This window comes from Setaria italica, chromosome VIII, assembly GCF_000263155.2.
Source record: "Setaria italica strain Yugu1 chromosome VIII, Setaria_italica_v2.0, whole genome shotgun sequence".
In the NCBI taxonomy this organism is placed as follows: domain Eukaryota; kingdom Viridiplantae; phylum Streptophyta; class Magnoliopsida; order Poales; family Poaceae; genus Setaria; species Setaria italica.
In genome coordinates this window covers 2,040,132-2,067,914 of record NC_028457.1, presented here as the reverse complement: position 1 = coordinate 2,067,914, position 27,783 = coordinate 2,040,132, and the positions used below count along the sequence as shown (strand labels likewise).

At 47.8% G+C, this 27,783-nt stretch overlaps 6 protein-coding genes and 1 long non-coding RNA gene across 11 annotated transcripts; 3 read left to right on the top strand and 4 right to left on the bottom strand.

The window, feature by feature from the left end:
* The first annotated feature begins 311 nt into the window (after positions 1 to 311).
* On the top strand, positions 312 to 3,034 carry LOC101784806 (RING-H2 finger protein ATL68). The gene is made up of 2 exons (XM_004978630.3): positions 312 to 668; positions 2,291 to 3,034. The coding sequence occupies exons 1-2, from the start codon at positions 331 to 333 to the stop codon at positions 2,742 to 2,744; spliced, it is 792 nt and encodes a 263-aa protein (XP_004978687.1). The 5' UTR covers positions 312 to 330; the 3' UTR covers positions 2,745 to 3,034.
* A 1,004-nt stretch (positions 3,035 to 4,038) lies between these two features.
* LOC101783995 (stress-response A/B barrel domain-containing protein At5g22580) lies at positions 4,039 to 5,175 on the top strand. Its single transcript, XM_004978628.2, has 2 exons — positions 4,039 to 4,222; positions 4,676 to 5,175. The coding sequence occupies exons 1-2, from the start codon at positions 4,041 to 4,043 to the stop codon at positions 4,878 to 4,880; spliced, it is 387 nt and encodes a 128-aa protein (XP_004978685.1). The 5' UTR covers positions 4,039 to 4,040; the 3' UTR covers positions 4,881 to 5,175.
* Positions 5,176 to 5,830: 655 nt separating this feature from the next.
* LOC105914888 lies at positions 5,831 to 11,852 on the bottom strand. The gene is made up of 3 exons (XR_002678734.1): positions 11,756 to 11,852; positions 5,961 to 6,034; positions 5,831 to 5,881 (listed from the first exon to the last, which is right to left on the bottom strand). It is a non-coding gene; the product is annotated as an uncharacterized LOC105914888 (long non-coding RNA).
* A 2,321-nt stretch (positions 11,853 to 14,173) lies between these two features.
* Positions 14,174 to 16,859, bottom strand: LOC101783320 (AP2-like ethylene-responsive transcription factor AIL1). Its single transcript, XM_004978626.4, has 8 exons — positions 16,505 to 16,859; positions 16,309 to 16,391; positions 15,518 to 15,526; positions 15,344 to 15,438; positions 15,136 to 15,209; positions 15,002 to 15,052; positions 14,774 to 14,856; positions 14,174 to 14,624 (listed from the first exon to the last, which is right to left on the bottom strand). Exons 1-8 carry the CDS (start codon positions 16,810 to 16,812, stop codon positions 14,443 to 14,445), a joined length of 885 nt encoding a protein of 294 aa, XP_004978683.1. The 5' UTR covers positions 16,813 to 16,859; the 3' UTR covers positions 14,174 to 14,442.
* A 969-nt stretch (positions 16,860 to 17,828) lies between these two features.
* Positions 17,829 to 21,480, top strand: LOC101782914. Of its 2 annotated transcripts, none has more exons than XM_004978625.4 (7): positions 17,829 to 18,502; positions 19,152 to 19,280; positions 19,366 to 19,434; positions 19,562 to 19,720; positions 20,184 to 20,394; positions 20,504 to 20,839; positions 20,944 to 21,480. In XM_004978625.4, exons 1-7 carry the CDS (start codon positions 17,903 to 17,905, stop codon positions 21,087 to 21,089), a joined length of 1,650 nt encoding a protein of 549 aa, XP_004978682.1. In that variant the 5' UTR covers positions 17,829 to 17,902; the 3' UTR covers positions 21,090 to 21,480. The 2 variants fall into 2 exon arrangements, with proteins under 2 accessions (XP_004978682.1, XP_022684548.1); XM_022828813.1 differs by having other exon boundaries at positions 18,174 to 19,067; positions 20,944 to 21,469.
* A 250-nt stretch (positions 21,481 to 21,730) lies between these two features.
* LOC105913488 (pyruvate kinase 1, cytosolic) lies at positions 21,731 to 23,920 on the bottom strand. The gene is given in 5 exon segments (XM_022829423.1): positions 21,731 to 22,119; positions 22,585 to 22,615; positions 22,617 to 22,636; positions 23,134 to 23,233; positions 23,313 to 23,920. Coding segments are annotated over 5 exon segments (486 nt in total). The 5' UTR covers positions 23,483 to 23,920; the 3' UTR covers positions 21,731 to 21,954.
* A 199-nt stretch (positions 23,921 to 24,119) lies between these two features.
* LOC101780887 (protein Rf1, mitochondrial) lies at positions 24,120 to 27,748 on the bottom strand. Of its 4 annotated transcripts, XM_022829422.1 has the most exons (3): positions 25,517 to 27,748; positions 24,993 to 25,083; positions 24,120 to 24,256 (listed from the first exon to the last, which is right to left on the bottom strand). In XM_022829422.1, the coding sequence occupies exons 1-2, from the start codon at positions 27,483 to 27,485 to the stop codon at positions 25,028 to 25,030; spliced, it is 2,025 nt and encodes a 674-aa protein (XP_022685157.1). In that variant the 5' UTR covers positions 27,486 to 27,748; the 3' UTR covers positions 24,120 to 24,256; positions 24,993 to 25,027. The 4 variants fall into 4 exon arrangements, with proteins under 4 accessions (XP_022685157.1, XP_022685156.1, XP_012704106.1 ...); XM_022829421.1 differs by having other exon boundaries at positions 24,122 to 25,083; XM_012848652.2 differs by lacking the exons at positions 24,120 to 24,256; positions 24,993 to 25,083 and having other exon boundaries at positions 25,106 to 25,582; positions 25,667 to 27,747.
* Positions 27,749 to 27,783: the final 35 nt, after the last annotated feature.

Genomic DNA, 27,783 nt, shown 5'->3' with positions numbered 1-27,783 from the left:
TTCAAGCTACAGACCCCTCGATCTTGAGCCTTTGCAGGATGAATAACTATTAGTTCAGATCTGGATCAGCATAAACTTGTACAGTCACTCTGAGCTAGTGGATAAAGATTGCTACAGAGATCTGCAAGACTCCAGTCGCGGTGAAGGGGACTCGAGAATCGTGCAGATCCTAAAGGGTATTTAGGGCCGTTGGCAGGGTGCGGTTCAGGGCACTGTGTGTATGAAGGCTTGATCATTAGAATTTCGCATTTAAAGAAAAAGGAGTATAAAGGAATGATCCCTCGGAACACCGTGCATCATCTGGTGGCGGGGGGGGCGGAGGCCGCCGCGATGGGCCCCGCCATGTCGTCGAGCATGGCGCTCGCGCTCGCGGGCTTCTGCTTCAGCGTCATCTTCATCGTCTTCGTCTGCTCCCGCCTCGCCTGCGCGCTCCTCCGCCGCCGCCGGGCCCGCCGCTCCCGCCGCGCCCCGCCCCTCCCGCAGTTCACCGCCTCCCACTATTCCTTCGCCGTCCCACGCCACTCCGCGGGCGGCGCCGCCGGTGGGGGCCTCGATCCCGCTGCCGTCGCCACCTTCCCCACCCGCGCCTTCGCCGGCGGCGGCGGTGGTGGTGGCGGCCCGCGCGGCTCGGGCGCCTCCGACTCCTCCGACTCCGACGCCGATTCCCAGTAAGTACTTCAGGTTCATTTCCCGTGCCGATCGCGATCCGTTATTACCTCTGATTCTCTGGGTTGGCAATCCGCGATTCCAATCTGTGCCTGCACGCCACCCACCTCTCGCTACTGTAGCGTCCCGTGCAATGTAAGCTTCGAATCTACCGCGTGCCGCCGTTACTGCGCTCTTGCTTTCGCGTGCGGTCGACGGGTCGAGTTGAGTTCGCAGAGCGGTGGAATTGGTTACTCGCCGGTGGTGGACGGTGGGCGAGTTCGTCATTAGGAAATTGCAGTTTGAACGGAACTGTCATGCCTGATCGTGCACGTTTCTGCTGGTAGGATTTCTCGATGGTTGGGAGTCGGCATGCTGCAACTAGGGGCTTGTAGTTGGGAGGGCACTCTCAGATGGGTCACGAACAGGTTCTATGGGCATCTCTCTCCCCTCCCGTTATAGAAGTAGCATTGCAAATTGGGGATCTGGATGCCGCAATCAGTGGCTTGTAGGTGTTTTGGCAGATGTCAGTGTTACTATCAGCTTACTTGGGTGCTTGTGGGGATCACTGCTATGTTCGTCTGGTAGCACTGTTATGCTTGTCCAGTATACTACTTGTATACTATTTTGGGGGTGGGACTGGGAATGTGAAATGGTTCCGTTCCTGGTTGTTGAATGTGAAAGTTGATTAGACTGTAGACGGTATATAAGCTAACACAAGTTCTATTGGGTCCTCTTCATATGGAAATGATGTTTTCAGTGTTTTAATTACCGAAACAAAGTTAAGGAGAAATTATGGCTCAACCTTACTTGCCATCAGTTAATGTTAACATATTTCCTAAAATTTTACTGACAAGTTTTCCTACATTTTTCATTGCGCCCCTTTGCCAAGTCTGTGCTTGCTTAATGTTACTGAACAATCATGATGCACCACCCTATTAGGAGGTAGCCTTTTGGCACTGAAAAGGTCATCATCAAGCATGTTAATTACATTTTCAGTACCAAAGAAGTTGTCCTTGAGGGTGCCGGTGCCTTGTCCTTGAGGGTTTTAGGGTCTGTGCTTGCTTAATGTTACTGAACAATCATGATGCACCACCCTATTAGGAGGTAGCCTTTTGGCACTGAAAAGGTCATCATCGAGCATGTTAATTACATTTTCAGTACCAAAGAAGTTGTCCTTGAGGATGCAGGTGCCTTGTCCTTGAGGGTTTCGGTGCCTCAATAGAGAAAAATGGTGTGATATTTTAGTACCAGTGCCTTGATTACTGTGTTATGCTGGACATTGACAATTGAATCATTAGGTCCCTCATCTTGCATTGTTACTGGACAGCTAAGACCACTTGATCAATCACATCAAAATAGGGTATATCTGTTTAACTATTCCTGAATAAGATGATAGAGACCAATGATGAGGCATCTGTTATCAAGTTGGTTAACCTCATCTGCGGTGCCTGTTGAAAGGGAAACAGTAATGGATTAACCATTCATCTGGCAGAATGCTTAGCAGTAACTAAACTGTTCTTGATTGCTTAAACCTAGCTGCATGGTATTCAGATTGCCGTTTCTGTTTTCTGTTGATTTTCTTTAGCAACCGTCTTTGATGGCACTAAACCTAGTCACTGAACTGCTTCATCATTTTTGGCAGGTGCATCATCTGTCTTGCGGAATACGAAGAGAAAGATGTGCTACGCACCCTTCCTTACTGCGGCCATGATTTCCACATGGCCTGTATAGATTTGTGGCTGGAGCAGAACACAACCTGCCCAGTCTGTAGAATCTCATTGCTTGGTAACCCTGATACTGATAGCGAACACACCACACCTCCTCCTCTACACAGCATAGTGATAAGCTCCCCAAGCTCTCCTGAATCGTCAAGATCAGATCCATGCCGCTGCCTGTTGGTTAGCGCTGGACATTCATCAAGGGCATCAGAGGTTCCTAGACATGAGCCCGACCAGGAGAATCAGGTGGCATCTGCCCCATCAGTGGATGGGGCTAACAACATGCCGTTGTCTGAAGTTAACCCCACGCCTGAGAATAACAGCCAAACAGTAAGAAAGCAGGTGGACAGATCTACCCAGCTAGGGCCCTGCAAATAGCAGCTGCTTTGGCGTCTCTGTTTTCTGCAGAACTGCAGGGCGAAGGTCCTGTAAAATGTGAAAACATCTGCACTGGTGGATGGCTGTTGTAGGTTAGCTTTGAGGGGTTTGTTGTATATATGAGCAATCATTCAGGTTTCTTTCTTGTTGGAGGAAAAAAAAACAGAGAGTGCACATTTTCTTCTTCTTCCTCTTCAGGCATACTCTAAAACAAAACAGGTAATTGCATCCAAAGTCTTCTCACATTTTGTGTTGCCATGAGCAAATAGGATGAAGTTAATCTTGATCAATTAGTCCCATGTGGTCAGAGCGTTTGACATTGACATGCTTTCCGTACTGGAGATTAAACGTAACTGACAAAAGCATTTGAAATGAAAACGCTTCGCTTCTCTGGGGGGATACTGGAGATCAACTGCTGATGCAGCTGTCTCACTCAGGTACGCATGTAACAATTCTTCCTGAACAGCATGAGGACCAGTTGCCATCTTGTCAGCGTGTAACTAAGGAATGCTCAGTCAGACATGACAGTAGTAGTATCCATACCACACGTCTGCTGTAGCACCATGTGGTCTGAATCCAATCTCCTATTAGGCCTCGTTCGTTTCACCAGGATTGGATTCCAGCTAGGATTACTTTCAGGTCCGGTTTGAGTGATTCCATCCGTGTCACTCAATCCGGTCAGGATTCATTCCAGGGGTGAGGAGGTATGGTTTCAATCCGGGCCATCTAATGTAGAAGGATTCCAATCCAGGTCGGTTTTCGTTCCAGGCCAGACTAAAACGAACAACACTTTCAATGCAAGTCTGATTTCAAACCGGGTCACTTCAAACCATCCGGAATGGACCTCATTCCGGGCCAATCCGGTGAAACGAACGAGGCCTTATTTGTCTCTGAACCTGGGAGAGATTAGCCGGTAGATGGTGATGCATCATGCGCGTGTTCCATAATACTGACCAAGAATTCTGATCCAACAGGACCAGAAGATCATTCAGATCAGCGTAACAAAATCTCTCATCATGGAAAGCAAAACCCCAATCTCCACAACAGAGATGCAGAAGAGGGGAGGGGAGAGCAGAGAGCACCGGCACATCATATGGCTGCCCACGCACCGTCGTACGTGGATGTCGGTCGGTCCAATCGAAATCATGCACGAGGGACTCATCCTAGATCTAACCGCGTCAGCATGCTCTCAAACCAGCAGCTCTGTGCGTCGTGTTTACTGTGCCGAAATGATTCAGCCCAGTGCGCGAGAGGAGCAGCTCTGTCGGTGCTCCGGCCTTAAATTGGGCGGGCATCATGGCGCCACGGTCCATCGCATTGGCACTCCGATCCTCTCTGCAAAGCCATTCGGAGTGCGGCATGGGGGAGGTGAAGCACCTGTGCCTGGTGAAGTTCAAGGAGGGCGTCGTGGTGGAGGACGTCCTCAAAGGCATGGCCGACCTTGCCGCCCAGATGGACATGGTCAAATCCTTCGAGTGGTAACACTATGATGATCGAGTTACCTTTGCACTTCCTCCTCCATTTCCCCCCTTTCGTCAAGGATGTGTAGGAGTCTGAATGTGTTATAGGCTTACGTTCAGTCACTCAGCGCATAGCAACTTCTTCAGAAACTAGCTATTAGTGCTTTACTTCAGTGAAGCTGAATGTGTATTCAGCATTTCAACTTTTTGGGTAAACTTTACACTACATCTTCAAGTAGTAACGCATGCTATTAGAAGTCTGAATGTGTTAAGCAAGCTTTTGTTCAGTCATCCAGGTATCTGTCCAACTTCTTCAGAGTCTGCTTTACTCAAAACTGACGTGCCCAGCAAGGACAGTATCACGATGATCACTAAACTAAAAGAGAGATGGGCTACCATAGCTAGATATTGCAATGTGTTCATGGCCTCCATGAACGAACGAACGAACGAATACTGAAACTGTTGTTGCAGGGGGCAGGACGTGCTGAACCAGGAGATGCTGACGCAGGGCTTCACCCACGTCTTCTCCCTCACCTTCGCCTCCGCCGACGACCTCACCGCCTACGTGTCCCACGAGAAGCACGCCGCGTTCGCCGCCACGTTCATGGCCGCACTCGAGAAGGTGGTCGTCATCGACTTCCCCGTCGCCATCGCCAAGCCACCGCCACAGGCGTGAGCCTCTGTCGGCCATTGTACGGTGCCTTTTCAGGTAGCAGGTCCATCGTCTATTTGCAGCGGTAATGTAAAGGCTGCTTATCACTGCTTGTTCTGCTATGTATCCCTCCCGGCTAGTGCGTCTAGTGTAGCTGTAAGGCAAATATCACTCCGTTCCAGTCCCTATTGGTTGCTTGATTACTATTGGAATAAATTTCAGTGATCTTTCTGGTAGCAGGTACCTGTACAATCATTTGTAATTTTTCCCTCTTTTCGGCGTTTATGGTGGATTGACGGATCCTAATCGAGTTTTATTACTGGCTCCTGCTCAAATTTTGTCAACAGCAGGTGTAGCCATGACCAAGTTGGGTAGTACATTGTTACTCGTACATTGGTAAACAGTAACCAGTCAGTGCATTCCTGTGAAGGCATTCATGCTGTCATTTAAATTCCATCTGAAGGACCGAACAGGATTTACAGGAGCAGTGCTTATCTTCCTCGTCCTCACTTTCCTTGCTTACTCTTACATTGGTAAACAGTAACCACGAAGCTCAATTGCTGCTATGTCATAAGCTTCTGCCGCCTCTTCTTCAGTGTCTGCAAGCCATGGCCAATTTTAAAAATAATTGCGCATCAAATATCAATCAACAGTAGCTTTCTAGTTGACAGAAACAAGCTCGTAGTGCCTAGTGACTATCATTCAGAAAAGCTTTGGAAGTTCAACAAGGTAGAAAACTATAACTCACCGAAAGTCCCAAGGTAAATGTCTTTGGTGTCTCTACTCTCACCAATCCTACCAATTCGTGCTTGCCATTTACCATCCTTTTGTCTGTTGGTAAAAAAGTGATTAGAGAAAGTTGCAAAATTGCAACATACCATTCAACCGTCCCCAGTTAAGCACAACATTTTTTTTTTGCTCATTCAAAGGATATCAAATGGTTATTAGTTCATTTAGCAAAGAAGGAACATCACCTGGTCACACCCCGGTATGATGAAGTACCTCTTGAGAAACAACTGCTTTGCCTATAACAATAAATCATGACAATAAAAAAGATCACATCATATAAGTGCTACAATATAAATGTTTGAATGTACCACTGACCTCCTTATGTAGGCTACAAATTCATCTTGAGACATGGTCTTCATAATCTCGATTTCTTTCTCATAGTCAGAAATCTGATAACAAATAAAAGCTATTAATGCAATTTACTTTCCCAGTTCTTGAACAAGATACGCTAGTTCCTAAATATTAGATTGTATTTACCTGTATGTATACTAGTGGGCCTACGGGCCCTGCTACGTATATGAGCTGGCAGGCGGCCCGCATGTGGGTGCCACCGGCCCTAGCGAGTCAAGGGCGGCAGCTAGGGTTCCTAACCCTAGCTGCCCCTGCGTCTGGTCCCCCAGGCCTATATATGGTTGTAGCCTGTGCTCCTGTATAATCAATCTAATCTTTCCTCGCCTAAATGTCTCTTTCATGGTATCACGAGTCTAGGTTTCAGCCCTAGGTCTCTAGCTTCCGCTTTTCGCGCAACATCCACGCCTTCTCTCCTGCTCCCTCAGCGCTCCTGTCGCCGCCCCTGCTGGCGCCTCGAACGCCCTGCCGTCGCTCCTAGCGCCCCAAGCGGCGCAGCTGCCACCGCCCCCGCTGCCTCTAAGCGCAACGCGGTGCAGCACGAGGCCACCGCCGTCGCCGTGGCTGCCGACGCCCATGCTCGCGTGGAGGCCGCCGAGCGCGTCCTCACCGCCACTGTTGCTGCCCGCGAGGAGGCTACTGCCTGTGAGCAGGCCGCCATCGCCGCCGTTGCCCGTGAGTGCGAAGCGTTGAAGCGCGCTCTCGGTCCCCCTCGCCCCGATGACGCCATCTTCGGCGACGCCCTCCTCCATCAGGAAGCCGCCCACCTCGTGGCGCTCCATGCTCAGGCGGTGGCTGTCCAGAACATCCGCGCCATTGTCACCATCATCCTCGACGTCAAGACCGGCAACTACACGTGGTGGCGCAACCAGTTTCTCCTCACCCTCAGCAAGTACTCGCTATCCGGCCACGTCCTCACCGACACCGTCAGCACCCATCCCGACTGGGTCCGGATGGACTGCGTCGTCCTCACGTGGCTCTCTGGCACCATCTCCGCCGACCTGGAGGAAGCTGCCGTCTCCTCGCACACCACCGCCCGCGCCGTCGGGTTGGCCTTGGAGGAACAGTTCATCGGTAACCGTGAGACTCGTGCTCTTCTTCTGGAAATCGAGTTTCGCACTTTTTGTCAGGGCGATCTCAGCGTCACCGACTACTGCCGCCACATGAAGAGCATGGCCAACGCCCTCGATGACCTCGGCGAGGCCGTCCCCAACCGCACCCTCGTCCTCAACCTTATCCGTGGGCTCGCTGATCGCTTCTCTTCTATCGGCATGCACCTTCATCGCGCTCGTTCGTTCCCCTCCTTCCTGGAGGCTCGCGCTGACCTGCTCCTAGAGGAGCTCACCATGTCCACGACTTCGGCAGCCACCGCCCTCGTCACCGCCTCGTCTGGTGGCCCCGACTCCGCCTCCTCTGCCTCCTCCCAACCTGCGTAGGGAGGCGCCGACCAGGGTCAAGCCGGCTCGGGCGGCTAGCCGTCCAAGCACGGCCAGCAGCCGCAGCAGCAGCAGCCCTGCGGCAACCGGGGCAGCCGCGGCCGCAACAAGGGCAAGCAGCCGCAGCAACAGCAGCAAACCATGCCAGGGTTTGGCGCTGCGCCTAGTCCTCCCAGCACCTAGCCCTCCTTCTACGATCCGTGGACAGGGATGATCCAGATGTGGCCTGGGTCCCCCTAACCCCCCTGGCGCCACTCCCGCGCCCGGCATCCCAACCTGCGACTCAGCCGCAGGCCCTCTGCGCCTGGAGCTAGCCGCCTCCAGGGTTCTCTGCCGTGCCATCATGGGATCAGCAGTCGCTCGCCAACTCCTTTCACACCATGACACTTCAACAGTCTCAGCGGCAGTAGGGGTGGTACTTCGACTCAGGTGCCTCCTCCCATGTGTCCTCCGACCCTGGTACTCTCTCGCATCCCTCTCCTCCGCGGTATCCCACTCCTTCCTCCATTGTTGTCGGCAACGGCATGTTGCTTCCCGTCTCTCTCACTGGCACTGCACATCTTCCTAGTCCTTTTCGTCTCAACAATGTTTTGGTTTCCCCCCACATTATTAAGAATCTTATATCTGTGCGCTAGTTCACTACTGACAATAATGTTTCTGTGGAGTTTGATCCCGCTGGCTGTTCTGTGAAGGATCTTCCGTCCCGGAGAGAGATCGTTCGGTGCAATAGCCCCAGCCCCCTGTACCCGCTGCACCTCCCTGCTGTCACCGCTCTCCAGGTCGGGCCTCCCTCCGCTTCTGTCTGGCACCAGTGTCTTGGTCACCCTGGCGCTGCCCTACTCTCCAGACTTGCCTAGTCGTCGATTGCTGCTACTCCCTCGCCAGGCGCCTCCTTATGTCATGCGTGTCAGTTAGGCAAACATGTTCGCCTACCTTTTGCTTTGTCCACTTCTCGAGCGTCTCATAAGTTTGACATTATACATTGTGATTTATGGACATCTCCTATTCCTAGTGTCTCTGGTTACAAGTACTATCTTGTCATCCTTGATGATTGCTCACACTACTTGTGGACTTTTCCTTTGCGTCTTAAGTCTGACACGTTCACCACATTGTCTAACTTTTTCGCTTTTGTCTCCACCCAGTTTGGCACCACCATCAAGGTTGTTCAGTGCGACAACGGCCGTGAGTTCGATAACTCCAGCACGCACATGTTTTTTTCTCTCCCATGGACATGGAGTTCACCTTCGCATGTCGTGCCCCTACACCTCCTCCCAGAACGGCCACGCTGAGCGTATGATCCGCTCCATCAACAACGTCATCCGGACCCTCCTCTTCCAGGCTAGTGCCCCTCCGTCCTACTGGGTTGAGGCCCTCCACGCCGCCATCCACCTCCTCAACATTCTACCCACTTTGACTCTTCAGTTTCGTACACCACACCTTGCACTTTTCGGTTTCGAACCCATGTACGACCACCTTAGAGTCTTCGGGTCCGCATGCTACCCCAACCTATCCGCCACAGCCACGCACAAGCTCGCACCTCGCTCCATGCTGTGTGTCTTCCTCGACTATTTGGCACATCATAAGGGATACCGCTGCCTTGACCTCTCTTCGAATCGTCTCATCATCTCTCGGCACGTCGTCTTCGACGAGTCTGTCTTTCCGTTCACTTCCGCAACCTCTACACCTTCACCTGTGGCGTTCGACTTTGTGGACGATTCTACTGATCCAGTGCTGACTTCTGCTAGTCTGTCACCATTTTCTCCATGTGCAGGTTCCTCCCCGTCCAACACATTGTTGGCCCCTGGCACCACCGCGCCGGCTTCTGGCGATGCCGTGTTGGCCCCTGCCGCTCCCTGGGTGCCGCTTGTGCGGGCCTATGCACCAGTTCCCCACCCTGTGCCGGTTTCTAGCACTACCCCGACCACCACGACCCCGACCGCGCCTGACGCCCGTGGACCGTCGACACGTTGGGGGACGCTGGACGCCGCCCCGACCGCACCTGGCACCCGACCCCGACCGCACCTGGCGCCCGTGGACTGTCGCCGCGTTGGGGGACACTGGACGCCGCCCCGACCGTGCCTGGCGCCCCGACCCTGTCTACGCCTAGTGCCCGTGGACTGTTGCCACGTTGGGGGCCGCTGGACGCCGCCCCGACCCCGACCGTGCCTGGCGCCCGTGGACTGTCGACGCGTTGGGGGATGCTGGACGCCGCCTCGACCGCCTTGACCCCGATCACGCCTGGCGCTCGTGGACCGTCGACGCGTTGGGGGCCGCTGGACGCCGCCCCGATCGCCCCGACCCCGACCGCACCGAGCATCCGTGGGCCGTCGAGTGCTCCACCGCCTACTCCCGTCAACCCGCCCGCCCCTCTGCCCAAGGGTGCTATCCCGTGCCCTCCAGCGGTAAATCAGCACCCTATGCAGACTCGGTCCAAGCTCAATCATCGCTTCCCGACTCTACTTCACACCGCCGTGTTGTCGCTGGTGCCCACCTCCTTTCGGAGCACTTTTGCTGATCCTCATTGGCGGTCAGCTATGCAGGAGGAGCACAATGCTTTGCTTCAGAATCACACTTGGGACTTGGTGCCTCGTCCTCCCAGAGCTAATGTTGTCACAGGTAAATAGGTGTTCAAACACAAATTCCATGCCAATGGTTCATTGGAAAGGTACAAGGCACGTTGGGTACTTCGGGGTTTCACACAGCGTCCTGGCATCGACTACGATGAAACTTTTAGCCCAGTTGTGAAGCCAGCCACCGTTCGCACCGTCCTATCTCTTGCCCTCTCTCGACAGTGGCCAATTCATCAAATGGATGTTAAGAATGCTTTCCTACATGGGATTTTGTCTGAAATTGTGTATGGCACTCAGCCCTCTGGTTTTGAGGATCCAGCTCATCCAGGTTTTGTTTGCAAGCTCAACAAATCCCTCTATGACCTTAAATAGGCTCCGCGCGCTTGGAACAGTCGGTTTGCTTCCTATTTGCTGTCACTTGGGTTTCATGAGGCCAAGTCGGATACTTCGCTATTCATCTATCGCCGGGGCACATATATCGTTTATTTACTTTTATATGTTGATGATATTGTCCTCACTGCCTCTACTCCCGGTCTTCTTCAGCACTCTATTGTAGCTTTGCAGCGGGAGTTTTCTATGTCAGATCTGGGTAATCTTCATCACTTTCTCGGTGTTCATGTTCAGCGCACCGCTAGCGGTATATTTCTGTCTCAGCATCTGTACACCCTGGACATTCTGAAGTGTGCCAATATGTCTGATTGTAAGACTTGCGCCACCCCCATTGACACCTGCACCAAGCTATCAGCTAATGCTGGACCTCCTGTCCAGGATGCCACTGCCTATCGCAGTCTCGCTGGTGCACTGCAGTACCTGACTTTCACCCGACCGGATATCGCTTATGCCGTTCAGCAGATCTGTTTGCATATGCACGATCCTCGGGAGCGCCACCTGGTTGCTCTCAAGCGCATCCTGCGCTATTTTCATGGCACTGCTACTCTGGGTCTCCATATTCAACCGTCCTCCTCCTCCAAGCTTGTGGCCTACTCCGACGCTGATTGGGTAGGTTGTCCAAACACTCGTCGATCCACCTTCGGCTACGCGGTTTTCTTCGGCGACAATATGGTGTCTTGGTCCTCCAAACACCAGCACACTGTTTCTTGCTCCAGTGCTGAGGCCGAGTATCGTGCTGTCGCCAACTCCGTCGCTGAGGCTACCTGGCTCTGTCAACTCTTGCTCGAGTTGGGCGCCCCACCGACCAGAGCGACATTGGTCTACTGCGACAACATTAGCTCATTGTACATGGCATCTAATCCGGTCCATCACCAACGCACCAAGCATGTGGAGATTGATCTGCACTTCATTCGGGAATGCGTGTCTCTTGGTGACGTCCGCGTCCTTCATGTACCGACGTCCTCACAGTTCGCCTACATCTTCACCAAAGGACTGCCGTCTTCAGTGTTCACTAAGTTCAGGTCCAGTCTCAACGTTCACTGCGTCGACGTTCCGACTGGGGGGGAGGTGTTAGATTGTATTTACCTGTATGTACACTAGTGGGTCTACGGGCCCTGCTACGTGTATGAGTTGGCAGGCAGCCCGCCTGTGGGCGCCGCCGGCCCTAGCGAGTTAAGGGTGGCAGCTAGGGTTCCTAACCCTAGCTGCCCTGCGTCTGGGGACCAGACCTATATATGGTTGTAGCCTGTGCTCCTGTATAATCAATCTAATCTTCGCTCGCCTAAATGTCTCTTTCACTAAACATATCAGTATGCATTAAGCAACATACAATTCTTACACAGAATTATCAAGAAAAAAATCTTACACTGAAGTTCAGTTTGGTGTTTGGATCTGTGCCCCAATATTTAAGGGCTGCCAAATCATGTGCCTTTGCAGCCTGCTCTTCAGTAACATAGCTGCCTGTGTGCCAGAAAAGACGTTAAAACTTGAGCAGTTTGTGTTTCAAATGTCCCAATGATAGGGATTGATGTGTTTTGCAACTGAACGAAATCCAACCAGTATGTGTTTTGCATACTAGATTCATGAATTAAAGAGATTGTTAACTTACTGGATGCCGTGGATCAGCAAGCATCAGAGAAAACAATGAGTGATTGTCTTGCCTAGAAGAAACCATACAACAAATACGAGTTACATAGTGTCAAATATCAGCACAGGCCTGTCTTCTCAAACAAAAAAGGAGTCAAGGCTCTTAATTATTGTTTTCAATAAAAATGTCTCAAGAAAAGGAAGATACCACAGATGCAGTATTGAGCGAAATCCTACTAGAATCACGAAGGAACAGAGCACTAGGTGGAAAATGAACCAATATCTATCAAAATTCAGAACAACACTCTGCATGAGATATCAAGAATGTTGCCATGTGGTAGATCATAAGTTTGATAGCCAAATAACTTGCCTCTTCCGAGTATCACGTGGGACATATTGACATAGAGCTATTCTATACTGAGTTATGCAATTTTCTATGTTAGGTGTTCAATGTCAACAAGAGAAACTTCACAAGACCAATGTTACCATTCACAAATAAATGAAAAGCATGGCAACAATAATGAGACAATGCCCATATTGCACAAGTAGGAAACACGAAAGATCATGAACACTACCTCAAAAGCACCAGTGAAACTCCACTTCAGTTGGTTTGTCTTTAGACAAGGAATGGCAACATAAAGAACAAGCATGCTGGGCCTATATTTAGCGGTGAGCCTGCTGATCATATAGATATACATGAGACTCATTTCCACTAAACTGCAGAACTGTAGAAGCAATATTCATTTCTATCAAATGTTCCTTGAGTAATCTAGCCCCCGCGTTGCTCCTCCTCGGGGCGGCTCGGGTGGAGCCGCCGCCCCTTCCAGCGCCGCATCCCCTCCTCGCTGTCACCCCGAGCGGCCGCCGGAAGCCCGAGCGGCTGTAAGGAAGGCGGCGGCGGGGCTCCACCACCCTCCTCCTCTCCTTTCCTCCCCTCGTGCTCTCTTTGGTGGCGATCATGGCAGCGGCGGTTGCCGCCGACCGACCGTGACCAAATCTGCCTAGGGTATGGCTGGGTCCGCACCCTCGGCCGCCGGATCTCCTTCCCCGGAGCCTCGGCGTGCCGGGGATTTGCGGTGGTGGTTGCTTCTTGAGGCGGTGACGATGGGGCCCGGCTTCGGCGGCGCGTGCGTCGGGCGCGCGCTTGGCTCGGCTACGGCGGCTGGTGCGAGGTGCCTCGGCTGCGGTGGTGTCTGCGACCGGCGCACGCGGTGTCACCCAACGCCCTGCGGTGGCTAGTCGCTCCAGTGGCGTCGCGGTCTACCCCTGTGGTGGACGGGCTCCTAGGTGCCGGCGTTTGTTCGATCTGGCGCGGTGGGTGGGCTCCAAAGTGCTGTGCAGCGGTGTATCAGCGACACCATGGTGGCATGGCTGAAAACGGTTTGCTCGGGCGTATGTCAGCATCATCGTGGTGGTGTCGTTGGCTGCGGCCGTGCGGAGGCTCACCAGCAGCGCCATGGTGGTGGTGGCCCCGGCTATCTCTTTGCACCGCGGTGACGATGCGGGTGAAAACTCATCCCTCCTTAAGATGGCGTCAATGGCGCCATTCGCGTCATGTCCTTCTTGAAGGCGACATTGAGCATCTCTAGCGCAGACCTTGGCTCCTGTCTAGGGCCAAACGAGTAGGATGTTGGCCTTACCTATCGGATGAGGCGGGTGAAAACCCAAGCCAGTTTGGGCTGGCATCGGCGACGTCTTCGGCGTCACGATGTCAGGCAATTCTGGCAAAGTGGCATGCTTAAGCGATGGTTGAGCGGCGCTTTCTTTCTTTTCCTTTGTTTCTCTTTCCTTTAAAAAAATCTTTCTTTCTTTACCTTTATTTCTCTTTCCTTTAAAAAAAAAGAGGATCCAGTCTGTGACGTTGGTTGTGTGGTGGCTCGTGTCGATGTCCTAATCCGACCGGACAAAGTTCGTGGAGGTTCGGGTCGATGTCCCAATCCGATCGAGCAGAGTTTTTTTGTCAAGTCTCGTGTTGATATCTCAATCCGAGCGGGCAGAATTGAGAGATCTGGTTGATGTACGGATCCAAACGGACGATGTTGTGCTGCGACTGTTTCAGCTGCGGCTGCACAGCCTCATCAACTTGGCTGCTGTAGCTGTGCAGGTTACCTAATGTTTTTTGTGTATACAGTACAGCATTTTCAAAGTACGAACGCTTATACTTGAACAGCGGTGGAAGTAACAGCATGTGAAACCATTAAAACAAAAACAACCATCCATCAAGCTACGACATTGTAACTTTCGCTGCTGCATCAAAGGTTAGTAAGACCTTTTGGTGAGGCTGGAATACAACATCACACTGTCCTTCAGAGCCAGTAAATACTGGCTTACACAACATGGCGCGGTGAAAACTCACTAAAGGGGAAAAAAGAAGGTAACAGGAATACCAAAAGGAGGGTGAAATATTATGACAAAGGAAATGAAATGGAGAAATAATGTACATGTTGCTATTCTAGATTCTAGTGTCTATTGTCCAGCGAGCTTCATGACCTCCGATGGACCTTCCAGCTTCGCCACTTCTGACGGGCCTTCTAGTTTTCTCAAACCATCTTCACAGTAGTTACTAATGTCAAAGTTGGTAACGGCATGAACACCACGAAGCTCAATTGCTGCTATGTCATAAGCTTCTGCCGCCTCTTCTTCAGTGTCTGCAAGCCATGGCCAATTTTAAGGATAATTGCGCATCAAATATCAATCAACAGTAGCTTTTTAGTTGACAGAAACAAGCTCGTAGTGCCTAGTGACTATCATTCAGAAAAGCTTTGGAAGTTCAACAAGGTAGAAAACTATAACTCACCGAAAGTCCCAAGGTAAATGTCTTTGGTGTCTCTACTCTCGCCAATCCTACCAATTCGTGCTTGCCATTTACCATCTTTTCGTCTGTTGGTAAAAAAAAAGTGATTAGAGAAAGTTGCAAAATTGCAACAGACCATTCAAATGTCCCTAGTTAAGCACAACATTTTTTTTGCTCCATTCAAAGGATACCAAATGGTTATTAGTTCATTTAGCAAAGAAGGAACATCACCTGGTCACACCCCTGTATGATGAAGTACCTCTTGAGAAACAACTGCTTTGCCTATAACAATAAATCATGACAATAAAAAAGAAAGATCACATCATATAAGTACTACAATATAAATTTTTGAATGTATCACTGACCTCCTTATGTATGCTACAAATTCATCTTGAGACATGGTCTTCATAATCTCGATTTCTTTCTCATAGTCAGAAATCTGATAACAAATAAAAGTTATTAATGCAATTTACTTTCCCAGTTCTTGAACAAGATACGCTAGTTCCTAAACATATCAGTATGCATTAAGCAACATACAATTCTTACACAGAATTATCAAGAAAAAAATCTTACACTGAAGTTCAGTTTGGTGTTTGGACCTGTGCCCCAATATTTAAGGGCTGCCAAATCATGTGCCTTTGCAGCTTGCTCTTCAGTAACATAGCTGCCTGTGATGCCAGAAAAGAAGTTAAAACTTGAGCAGTTTTGTGTTCCAAATGAGCCCCTTCCACGAGTAGCACCACTCACCTAAGTACACTGAAGACCAAACAGCAGCCAAGAGTAGAAACCAAGTTCCATGCACAATTTAATGAAGGATCAGCTTAAAAAAACTGGAAAATTAGGGACGTGACTGGACATGTGCTATTAGGAGAATGACTCTTTATCCAGAGCATATGCTGATATCATGAATCCTAGTGCATTTTTAAGCATCAAATTCGTCTTGTATTGTGACCTATTTACACCTTATTATGGCGATTAACATTTCTGATAGAAAATCATAAAGATTACAGAAAACATAACTTTGAGCACAATACATGTACCTCATAAAGCACAAGTTTTCCGGTGCTATATATCCTATTTCAAAGATAAATAAAAAAAGAACATCGATAAACCATTCACGAATACAAGATTGACGGCACACCTGATGCACCCATCCATAGGCACAAACTTTCTTAACATAATAATAGTATCCTAGCCTCATGATCTACCCTCCTTTAAAGGTAGAATTAGGATAGAGCATAATAGGTGACTTTCTGAACTCTAGTTGCTGTATTGAAGATGCAATTAGGACATCATGAAAGAGGCCAGGAATACGATGTATTCGACTGATTAGCTACTCTGCCGCAAAAAGCAAAAAGAAATGTAATCTGGATAACTGATCCTGCCGTTTAGTACATGTGCCACTGTTTGCCAAAGGCAATGCATCTGCACACGGCATCGACACACCTAATTAAACTGCAGGGTTGGTTCCATCTCGAAACATTCGGAAGATTTTGCAGTGAGCTAGAGCTCGGAGTTGAGGTTGGTAGAGTGCATACCGTGCTTGCCCTTGCGCTTGCGGCCCTCGACCTGGCTGGTGTTGTCCCAGAGGTGCGCCTCGTACTTGCCGCTCCACTTCAGCCTGCGGCCAGAGCAACAGCGAACAACCTAATCAATCCAAACCACGACGAGAGGCACCCGGACGGGGCAGCCGCGGCCACCGCCCCCCTATTCCCCAGGGTTGCCGGCCCGCACCTTGTGACGCCGTGGAACCGCGACGACCGCGGCGCGGCGTACTTGCGCATGGCCTCCGCCACCAGCTTCCTTCCCCCGCCTGCGCCGGCGCTAGCTCCTCCACCCATCTTCCTCTCCTCACCGCCGCCGCCGCCGCCGACGGCAAGCTGCTTGTCGAGCGCGGCGATCTCGCCGCCCCCGCCGCCCGGACCCGCCGCGGCGGGGGGTTCGCCGGAGGCGGCGGGCGGGTTGGGGGCGTCACCGTGCCGCCCCTCCTGCGGGGGAGAAGGGGCGGGGCCCGCTGGCGATTGGGGTCGGACGGTGGCCATAGTTGCGTGTCGGGTCGCGCTGGGTTTCGCGATCTTCGAGTGCTCGCGTCACAAACACTACCGAGAGGAGGTAGAGGCGGGTGGAACGGACCCGGCCAGCTAGCAGGGGCTTTCAGCTGACGGCCCAGCCACAGAAGGAAACCGGGCCAGCCCGCAAGCTCAGCCGACAGCCCACGGCAGATGGAAAGAAGTTAAAAGCGTGCCTCGCATGATTTCTTGTGCGAATTCCATACTTTTTTCTTATCACCGGGCACCATTCTTATCTTAGACATGATTTTTATGAACTCGCTAGGCCTAATCTAGATACACAAAACAATCCGAATTCAATCCATATGGATATACAAGAAACTTGAATGAATGGATATATAACTATTACCGACTCAAATGGAGACATGTAATATGCTCAAAACACAAAGAAATATATATACTAATAAAATATTCAATGCAAAGCAATATAAAAGGATCGTGCTTCTCACCTATCAACCATTTTACCACGTACTAGTCAAATTGTAGCTCTCGTGCTAGCGTGGCAGGCTTGCAGTGCCGACGTATGATAGCGTTACGCCATGATCCAATCACGCTGTACAGATTGGCGCGACAAGGAAACAAGATGTGAAAATATTTATTGAGTTGGCTTATTTTCAAAATATTTATTTCATTAGATTTTGTATTGTCTTTGTATAAAAATCATGGTAAAAAACTCCACTTTACCTAATTACATCTTTGTGTGTTTGAGTGATCGATGACAAGCAGGGGATCCTCTAATTTAGCCAGTATCGGGTTTTATAAGGACCGGGCTATAATAATATATGATTTTAAACTAAAAATAGATAGAATTTAGTTGGATTGTGAAGGAGGTATGAGCGCTATGATCCATTACCACCCCTCGCAGTACGGTTCAGAACAGTAGATTTTTTTTGAAACGCAGAACAGTAGAATTTCAGTGTACATCGAAGGGAAGTTTTGCCCTGGTGGGGTGGGCCGCCCGCACAAACTGATACCTGCGCGTCATCAACGGGTTGCATTATTCCCTCCCTTTCCAGCCGCCGAGCAACAACGCACGCGCGCGCCAGCGCCGCTCCCCTGCGCAATGGACGCCGTCGCGTTCCCGCCGCCCCCCGCGCCCTTCCTCGACGACGACTTCGATTTCGGCGACTTCACCTTCGCCTCCGCACCCGCGCCCACCGCGCCGCAGCCGGCCCTCGCCGATCCCCGGCCGGCCACCTTCGCGGCCTTCGACGACGACTGGGGCGACTTCGTGGCGAGCGAGCTCGGATCCAACGCGGACGCCTCCGCGCCGCCCACCCCTCCGACGGCCACCTCCGACGCCGCTCCCTCCTCCTGGGAGAAGCCGCGGGGCCCGCTCCCTCTCTCCCTGTTCGGCGCCGGCGACGACCAGGAGGAGGAAGGATCGGCGGGGCCGCCGCCGACGGCCACCGCGCCACAGCGCGCCGTGTCCTGCACCACCGACGGATCGAGGCCAGCGGATCTGAAGGACCTCATCGCTGGCCTCTACGGATCTCAGCCTTCCCCCACCGCCGGCGGCGCTGCGGATGCGGGTCCGCAAGAGGAGGCGGAGGACGGCGAAGGGATCGGAGACGATGATTGGGAATTCACGGCGGCGACGGCGGAACCTGACGATCAGGATCGAGGCGGACGAGCGCCTGGGGATGGGATGGGAAAGATTGAGGTGAGCGTGGCATTCTGTGTTGCATTTCTCCCTCCGTAACTTATTTAGTAGCTTTCTTTGCCAAATTGCCATGAGATGTTTGGAGTCATTAGTTGGAATGACTGTATAATGACATCGGCACTATCTGAAAGGAACATTTGGATTTCCCCAGCATGATATATGATTATTTCAAGCATGATGTGTATATATGGTGATGAAATGTGATACTTAACATAATGCAAACTTGAATAAGTGTGGTGTAAAATGAAGGGTGGGCTACTGGGATGATATGAACGACGCGGTTTTTGGGGTAACAGATGGAAGGATTATTGATTCCTTACATGCTTGTAAATTTCAAGCTAGGCTGCCAAACCTGGCCTGCTTTAGAAAATCACCGACCAAACTCATTGGTTTCACAACACTAGGACCTCTGGACTCTGGTTATCAAAAAAGTAAACCATTATTGTCATATTCAGCCATACTCAACCTGTACAAAGAGAGTGTCCGGGCAGATGTTATTCACATTGAGGAAAGCTCTGCAGAAAGTATGCAGAATTCGTATGATTTGTTTTCTAACAATGAAATGGTGAGATTTCACTATATTTAAGTTATCCGCTGACACAATTTTAGTTTATTTTTCTTTTGATGTACACTAATGATCAGTGATCAGAACTCTTCATTTGAAACAGATGAAAACCGTTCCAGTAGTTCAACAGGTGATTGCATTTTGATTGACTTCTACCATAGGTTGAAAGAAGAGTCCTTGGCACTAGTATTCCGGCATGTGAAGGATCTTAAGGTTGGTGATTACTCAATACACTACAAACGACTTTATTGGTATATTTTGTTGCTTCATGATTTAGTAACTAAGGATATGCCTTCAGGCAGCACAGAAGGTTTTTACACTCTCTGGTGAAAACAGGAAAGCAACAGCAATCGGAAGGGAGATTCAGGTGTGTTCTGATTATCTGTGGTTATAAATGAGATTTGTCTTTTGAATATATCGAAAATTTCTTTGAGTTAACATGCATCAATTCGAGGACAAACTATAATTTTTAATGCATTTTCCTCAATATCCAGGAAATATATGACAAACTAAAAGATTCTTCACTGCCCAATGGCTTTTGGACAGAGGAACACCCTAGGGATGTATGTATAACAGAACTGCTTAACTGTATCAAAGAGGAACAACTGAAGGATTTTGAACAAGAGTATTGTTTAGCAGAAAAGATTTCACGGGTATGTATAAGTATAATCGTTTATGTTACGTAAGTTCCTGCTCATTATCAGTATGCTGTTGTAGGAGCTTTCCCTACTGTTGGCAGTGCAGAAATCAGAAATAAAGTTTTCCTTCTCGTAAATTGCTGTCTTGAAATATTGATTTTTAATCTAAATTTATTTAAGATCAATACACTAATATTCTTTCTCAACCACCTAATTTCTCTCTGCTCAGTTTGACATCATGATTTTGTCTTGATGTCACTGTTTATTATTATCACCAGCAATCCCTTTTGGTAAATGACTCTTGAAATTTTTCTTGAGTGAATTTCTGTTGTTTATAATGTGCAGTATGTGCACTCAATCTTGCAATTTTTAACTTCTGCTTCTTGATAGAATGATTGATGGACTGATGATCTGATTTTGATTAGGGAAAGTAAATAATATATTGATTGAACATTTTCTGTGTGATACGTAATTACAGGCAATTGAAGATACAAGTGTGGCAGTTGAACTTTACAAGCACAGTGTTTCCACCCTTCATACATTGGAGCTAGCTTCCAGAAAGGAACAAGGTGACTATGTTGGTGCATGGTACAGTATGCTTCTGCCCTGTGCCCAAGAATTGCAGTATGGTGCAGCGATTTGGCAAGAATCTTGTCATACAAATGTCTGCAACCGAGTGATTTCTGAAGGTATAAATATTTTGCACAATCAGTAAAGCTTTATCGTTTGTTTTTGGATGATCGTTTATCTTCACAGATGGAATTCAACTATAAACTTTCAGCTATGTTGGTTTTACAGGTGGTCATTACTTTATTGCTCTTGGGGAGATCTATAGAGTTGCACAGATTTTATGTTTCTCCATGCAGTGTTTCAAGCCTTGGGTTCTTGCAGATCCTGGAATGTTGAGTAAAATGCTGGTTTGTTTGGACAGATGTATTAATGCTTGGACAAGTGGTTTAGAAATGGCTCTTAAAAGGGTTGTTGACAGCAATCACGTAGATGCATCTGTGGCTAAAGCTCTTTTGGAGTCCATAAACAATATTAATGAACTTGAGGTGCCCAGCCTACAAAATTTTCTTCCCACCAACAAGACAACATGTAGACTAAGCCTCCTGCCACCCAGTTCTGTACCAGGTAAAACTTGTGCTGCGGTTCTACTATTTTCAGAATGAAATTTTTTTGGCTGTCTGATTTTTCTTTCAAGAGCTCAACGAATTACTCCTGTTGCTTCCATGTAGGAATGAAGTTGATCATGTGGAATGGCAATCACTATATTGTTAAAGTTGCAAATTTGTGGGCAAATTGGATATCTTCTTATCCTCCGCAGATGTCACGCACTCCTGTCATCGAGGAACAACGCAGCAACACTTGGCAATCATACTGAATAACCCATCAAACTAGTGACCTATTCTGATGGAAGCATCGGTAGCTTTTTGAGTAAAAATTGTTCATTAAGTTGCCCTGGGCACAATATAGAGTAAGCGCCCTGCCACCACAGGGCTGGAGGACTGGTCCACTGGAACTACTGTTTTTTTTTTATTTATTTTTTATACAAATTGTAGCTTCTTTATACCATTCCTTCCATAGTGCCTGATAATGGCACTAGCATAGCAAGCTAAAAGGATATGTATAGTTTCGAATATTGTTGTGTGAACATTGTAAAGGCTGGAGTGAAGCTATCAACACTTGTAAATGATCAAGAAGCAAATGAATTTGTATATTACAAGCTATGAGAAGTTGAATACAAAGAGAAAGCTGTGTCAACTGTTTTGCTATGTAAGCGTTGGTTCTAATGACTTGCTAAAACAGTATCAGCGTTGATTCACAACGGTAACTAGTCCTTTAGACACACGCTGGTACTTATCTAATTGAGTTCCTGCGTAGGATCTAGACCAGACTGCATTCACCTAAGTGTTTAAACACTGACAGGATGGTAGATTTCATGCCAGTATAAGAAACAGATCAAGATACTAATAACCTTTCTCCCAATTGAATTGATCAAAACAAACGTGATGAGCGGCAAAATGAATAGATGAATGAAAAACAGGCTCTGGTCAAACAATAGCAAGGGATCTACAGTTTGATGGAGCACATTTAGGTTGTAATGTTGTATAATTTGAAAACTTCAACATACATCGTAGGAGTTTTACATTGCTAAGCAAAATCCTGGGATGGCATCATAGGAAAAACTCCTTATTTTGCAAAGGCCACTAAGTTTCACCCTAGACAAAAATCGGCAAAACAATGCCCTAGTAGACGTGTCCAGTCATCCAGCTCAAGATCTTCACAACCAATGACTCTCCTGCTATCTGCCGAACAACGACACAATCATGGAAATTCATCACACCAGAGGCTTTGCCGTGGTCAAGATAAACCTTCAGAACTGACTCATTTGCAGCGCTGGTAGACTCAGCCTGAAAGCCAATGTATATGATTAATACCAAGTCACCAGGCAATCACTCATTAGTTCGGACAGGAGTAATCAATCAATTTGCACCACGCAATGGAAATACACGAAACATGACAAAACAAAAACTTCATATCTGCTCAGGAGATTAAGACAACCAGAGTTAAGCACCAAGAACAAGCTAAGTGGCATCACCACTTCAAGCATTATCAGTTTAATGAAGCCTTCTCCTATAAGGATTGGCTCAATTAACCAGAGAATTTTTAAAATTGGAAATATCTTTTGATTAACCATGCTATCAGACCATGAAAAGGTTTAGAATTGAATTAGTGAGCTGCATTCTAGTGTGCTACAAATCTGTAGAATTCCTCCCTCCCCAATGATAGGGATTAATGTATTTTGCAACTGAACGAAATCCAACCAGTATGTGTTGCATACTAGATTCATGAATTAAAAGAGATTGTTAACTTACTGGATGCCGTGGATCAACAAGCATCAGGAAAAACAATGAGTGATTGTCTTGCCTAGAAGAAACCATACAACAAATACGAGTTACATAGTGCCAAATATCAGCACAGGCCTGTCTTCTCAAACAAAAAGGAGTCAAGGCTCTTAATTATTGTTTTGAATAAAAAATGTCTCAAGAAAAGGAAGATGCCACATGCAGTATTGAGAGAAATCCTACTAGAATCATGAATGAACAGAGTACTGGGGGAAAATGAACCAATATGTATCAAAATTCAGAACGACACTCTGCATGGGATAGTAATAATGTTGCCATGTGGCACAAAAGTTTGATAGCCAAATAACCTGCCTCTTCCGAGTATCACATGGGACATATTGACATACAGCTATTCTATACTGAGTTATGCAATGCTGTATGGTTCATGTTCAATGTCAACAAGAGAAACTTCACAAGACCAATGTTACCATTCACAAATAAATGAAAAGCATGCCAATAATAATGAGACAATGCCTATATTGCACAAATAGGAAACACGAAAGATCATGAACACACTACCTCAAAAGCACCAGTGAAACTCCACTTCAGTTGGTTTGTCTTTAGATGAGGAATGGCAACAGAAAGAACAAGCATGCTGGGCCTATACTTAGCGGTGAGCCTGCAGATCATATAGATATGCATGAGACTAATTTCCACTAAACTGCACGACTGTAGAAGCAATATTCATTTCTATCTACCTTGCAGCCCGCCCAGAAGTGGTGAAGCAAATGATCACAGATGTGTTAACTTTGATAGCAGCCCGCACAGTCACACCTAGAAAGCACTTAATCCATAGACTAAAAAATCCGTGTTTCATGACAAATTTGTGACGGTGATAAAACATTAATAGACAGAAAGAGTTTCCCATGTAGATTAAACAAAGGCTGAATTTGATAAGCAATAGACTCCAACTGGGTCATGGGTTCTCCCACATGTTTCACAGTTCACTTGCTGACAAATCATGGTGGAATACCTTCTCAGCCTGTAAAAAGTGGCAAACGAATATAACTAAATCAATGAAGGCAAGTCAGTGTTGGCCCAAACTGAATTCTTTCTATTAACTCTAACAATAACATAGCAGTTTGGGTACATATATAGATGTCCAACCATAGAGGGCAGGTAGCTTAGAGATAAGATAGCTATTACATAAAGATAAAGGTGCCCACATGCACCACCAACCACACCACTAAGACTTATCCTATCAGTCAGAAGCAGAGCCAGAAAAACAGTCATCATATTTGCACTGAAGTAATGATAAATGTTAAAAATGCAACCCTTTTTCTAGAAAACATATAACTCAACAGAAATTTCACCTCAACACAATTTTGCCCACTGTTGAGATAGTCTCAACTGTATGTAAGTCACGAGTCTCAGCACCAAGGAGAATGGCATCACTCCCTGCAGTAAAAACAATTGCAATTCATGATTGAACTGTCCTTTCCGAGTGCACTGGTCCCAAGTCTACCCAAGATTTTCAAAAAGCAACTAAAACTGTCAACAACTTGCCGTCAAGTACTGCATTTGCCACATCAGTTGCCTCCTCCTGAGCAGGTCTGGCATCGTCAGTCATACTGTCCACGCCATGATTCCGTGAGTGACAACAGCAGGCTTTCCAGCCATGTTGCACTTGTGCAGAGCAGATCTTTTAAACAAAAACACAGAGAGGCAAAGATCAAAGGAAAAATAAACTAGAAGTAAAACATGGATAATTATGCATCCTAATAGGATTACAGAAATATGAGTTTAAACATTTAAGGTTCTGTTGCTAAAAGTTCATGTGTATTGTCTATCTTCTCTCAGCAGCTTAGGATTTTGGGTAAACTGGTAGGTGTGAAAGTGAAACTCAACCTGATAAATGAGTCAAAGGTAAAGACCTTCGTCCACATAATAAATGCTACTGATGGAGACCAAAAAATACAAAGCTTAAAATATAGTAACCATCTCAAGGATCAAGAAGTCCAGATGTTACCCAGGGAGTGTCGGATCTCTTAATAAATTATGCAATAAAAATGAAAAAAACCTCTGCGGTACCCATGAATTAGTAAACTATTTACTGCTGTAAAATAACTAGGAATGGAAACAAGAATTTTGCCGGGTGCAGAATTTCATACTAAGAAACAGGATAACATTTATCTAAAGAATTTCAACAATCAAACAAGACCACTTCACACAAAACATCTAACAGGGAATGTAAAATTAATATCTTCAAAAACATCTAAAGAATAAGCAACATAGAAGATAATCATGTCAAAGTTGGCAAATCCAACACTTCACACAAAACAAACAAATCCAACTGTTCCTAACCTCCATAGAATGATAGTATTGGATATACCTAATCCATGGAATTGCAAAAAGTAGACACTTATGATTCATTTTACCTTCGGGAGTCAAGAGTGCAGGATTTCTTAACAAATTATGCAACGAAAAGTATCCAAACTTTGTGGCACCCATTAACTTGTAAATTGACCCCTGTTATAAAGATAACTGGAACTGAAAACAAGATAATTTTACTTGGTGATAACTTGATGCTGAAGATCAGGATAACAATTCTCTAAAAAAAGGAGACCACAGAACATGGAAAGTAAATCAGAGCATGAGACAGTGCATTAGACAGACATAATTACTCCAACAAATTTGCATGTCACATCAAGATGTCTCAATACAGTTAGAATTCAATTCATTTGCAATAATGCTCATTTATCAACATCCACAAAACAATGGTACTTTTTAGGCAGGGACTTCGCATGGTGCCGATATTCTTCCCTAGAGAGAACTGATAATAGCAAGGAAGTAGTGGATGCCTCAAGTGAGAAGTTCTTCTCATCAATTTTGGAGAGGTAAACCCCGGCCCTCATTATCTCACCTCTATCCAACAGCCTCCTAATTATAGCATTTAGCATACCTGAGTTTGGAGTGCATCCACTCTTTTCCATGGCCAAAAACAGATTGTCAAACTCCTCTAGCAACCCTTGTTTAATGAGATTTTCTGTCACTAAGCGATAGGTCACAACATCTGGAACTAAACCATGGGCTGAGATAGCAGTGAACATACCCATGGCATCTTCCTTTCTGCCACTTTTGAGCAAAGCATCAATTATAATGGTGAAAGTAATAATGTCAAGTTGAGAATCCATAGAACATAGACTCTGAAACATTTTGAATGCATCATCAACAAAATTGTTTTTGCAAAGACCATTCAGAATTATGTTGTACGTGTAAATGTCCAACTGCATTCCACTTTTGATCATATTGACGTAGAGTTCCTTTGCTTCAGAAAATCTCCCATACTGAAATAAACCATGCAGTATGGTGTTGTAAGTGGCAACTCCAGGCATAACTGCATTGCTCAACATTTGTCGGAAAAGTCTAAATGCATCGTATATCCTGCCAGCTCTACAGTAGCCGTGAAGCAAAGTATTATAGGCAACAACATCAGGTTCCAAACCAGCCGAGACCATAACATCAAGTAACTCCTCAGCCTTTCGCCATTTATCAACGGTGCACAGTCCATAAACTAGGGAGGTAAAAACAACGATATTAGGAGTCACCCCTTCATTGATCATCTGATTGAATTTAAGCATGGCCTCGTCCACCCTTCCCAATTTGCAAAGTGCATCTATTAGTGCTCCATAGCTGACTACATCAGGACTCAACCCATGCTGCCTCATCTGGTCAAATATATGCATTGCCTCATCTATCATACCACCTTTAGAATATGCACGGAACACTATGTTGAAGACGGGATGGTCAGGTGAAATACCATCTGCTACCATCAGATCTAAGAAATCATGCATATCAGCAAGATCTCCTTTCGAAGCATACCCATTAAGCAGAGTGCTATAGGTAGTCACATTAGGTTTTATTCCCTTTCCAATCATAGAATCAAAAATCTTTCTAGCTTCTGTGATGTTTCTATTCTTGCAAAGATAATCCAGCAGCAAATTATAAGTAACAACATCTGCTCGCAGACCCTGTGTGGACATTTCATTGAGGATTCGAAGCACCTCTTTCCACTGTCCTGTAGTGCAATATCCATTGATCAGACAATTATATGTCCTATTATCTGGCTTAACACCTTTATGGATCATCTCCTGAAGGACACCCTCAGCCCTGCCAACTGCTCCAGCTTTGCATAGGCCATCAATGACTGTGTTGTAGGTCACAGCATCTGGCAGAATCCCCCGATCTAGCATTTCATGAAATAGGCTGTAAGCTGTGTCCACCTGACCCTCTCTAAAGAAGCCATTGATGACAGTGTTGTACGCCACCACGTCTGGTGGGCAGCTACCACCTCCATCATCAGCCATCATGTGGAGCAGCTCAAGTGCCTCCTGAGCTCTATTTTCATTGCAGAAACCCTTGAGAATCGTGTTGTATGAGACTAAATTGGGCGTGCAACCAAACTCGGGCATTCGTCGGAGCAATACGTTCATGGCCTCACCCACCCTCTTTGCGTCACAGAGACCATTGAGAAGCTGATTTATGACTATGGCATTCACACTAAAGCCCTTCTTAAGGATGAGGCCAAAGGCGGCGAAAACGAAATCTAGGTGGCCCATGCTACAGAAGCGACCGATGAGGATGCTGTAGGTGCGCAGGTCGGGAGCTACCTTGGTGGGGGAGGCACGGGCCATCCGGTTGAAGAGGGAGACGACGAGCGCAGAGGTTAAGGAGCCCCTGCCCTTGGCGCGAGAGACGACGGTGAGGAGCTGGTTGAAGGCGTGAACCGAGGCGGGCCTGGCGATCGGGAGCAATTCGTCGAAAAGCTTGAGGGCGTCGTCGAGGCCGAGGCTTCCCGAGCGGGCGCGGCCGGCGATGACGCGCTCCAGCTCCAAGCACCGGTCGCGGGCGGCCGTCACGCGGCGGGACATGTCCACGGGACACGGCTAGTGGCTCGGGGGTGGAAGAGGGGAGCAGGCGGGGTCGGTGAGGTGGTGCGATCTGCTGGGGCAGAGCAGCGCGTGCTGCGTTCCGGAGTGCGCGAGGCTTGGAATCGGAATGGTGGTGGCGGCGGTGGCGGATGCGTGGGTTGGTCGGGGCCGGCGGGTGGCGTTGGGCGCTGGCCGTGCCCGTGTGATGACCAAGTTGTAGATTCTTTCCTTAGTGGCAAGTTCAAAGGATTTCGGACATTTTTGCGAGGCAGCACACTGTAGTGCTTGAGCAGCAAAA

Coding starts and splice junctions, on each gene's coding strand:
- LOC101784806 (XM_004978630.3), top strand. CDS start 331: ATGGGCCCCGCCATGTCGTCGAGCATGGCGCTCGCGCTCGCGGGCTTC. Junction 669..2,290: donor GACTCCGACGCCGATTCCCA/GTAAGTACTTCA, acceptor CATTTTTGGCAG/GTGCATCATCTGTCTTGCGG.
- LOC101783995 (XM_004978628.2), top strand. CDS start 4,041: ATGGCGCCACGGTCCATCGCATTGGCACTCCGATCCTCTCTGCAAAGC. Junction 4,223..4,675: donor ATGGTCAAATCCTTCGAGTG/GTAACACTATGA, acceptor CTGTTGTTGCAG/GGGGCAGGACGTGCTGAACC.
- LOC101783320 (XM_004978626.4), bottom strand. CDS start 16,812: ATGGCCACCGTCCGACCCCAATCGCCAGCGGGCCCCGCCCCTTCTCCC. Junction 15,053..15,135: donor TTTGTAGCATACATAAGGAG/GTCAGTGATACA, acceptor TTATTGTTATAG/GCAAAGCAGTTGTTTCTCAA. Junction 14,625..14,773: donor CATTTACCTTGGGACTTTCG/GTGAGTTATAGT, acceptor CATGGCTTGCAG/ACACTGAAGAAGAGGCGGCA.
- LOC101782914 (XM_004978625.4), top strand. CDS start 17,903: ATGGACGCCGTCGCGTTCCCGCCGCCCCCCGCGCCCTTCCTCGACGAC. Junction 19,721..20,183: donor TAGCAGAAAAGATTTCACGG/GTATGTATAAGT, acceptor ACGTAATTACAG/GCAATTGAAGATACAAGTGT. Junction 20,840..20,943: donor GCCACCCAGTTCTGTACCAG/GTAAAACTTGTG, acceptor GCTTCCATGTAG/GAATGAAGTTGATCATGTGG.
- LOC101780887 (XM_022829420.1), bottom strand. CDS start 27,485: ATGTCCCGCCGCGTGACGGCCGCCCGCGACCGGTGCTTGGAGCTGGAG.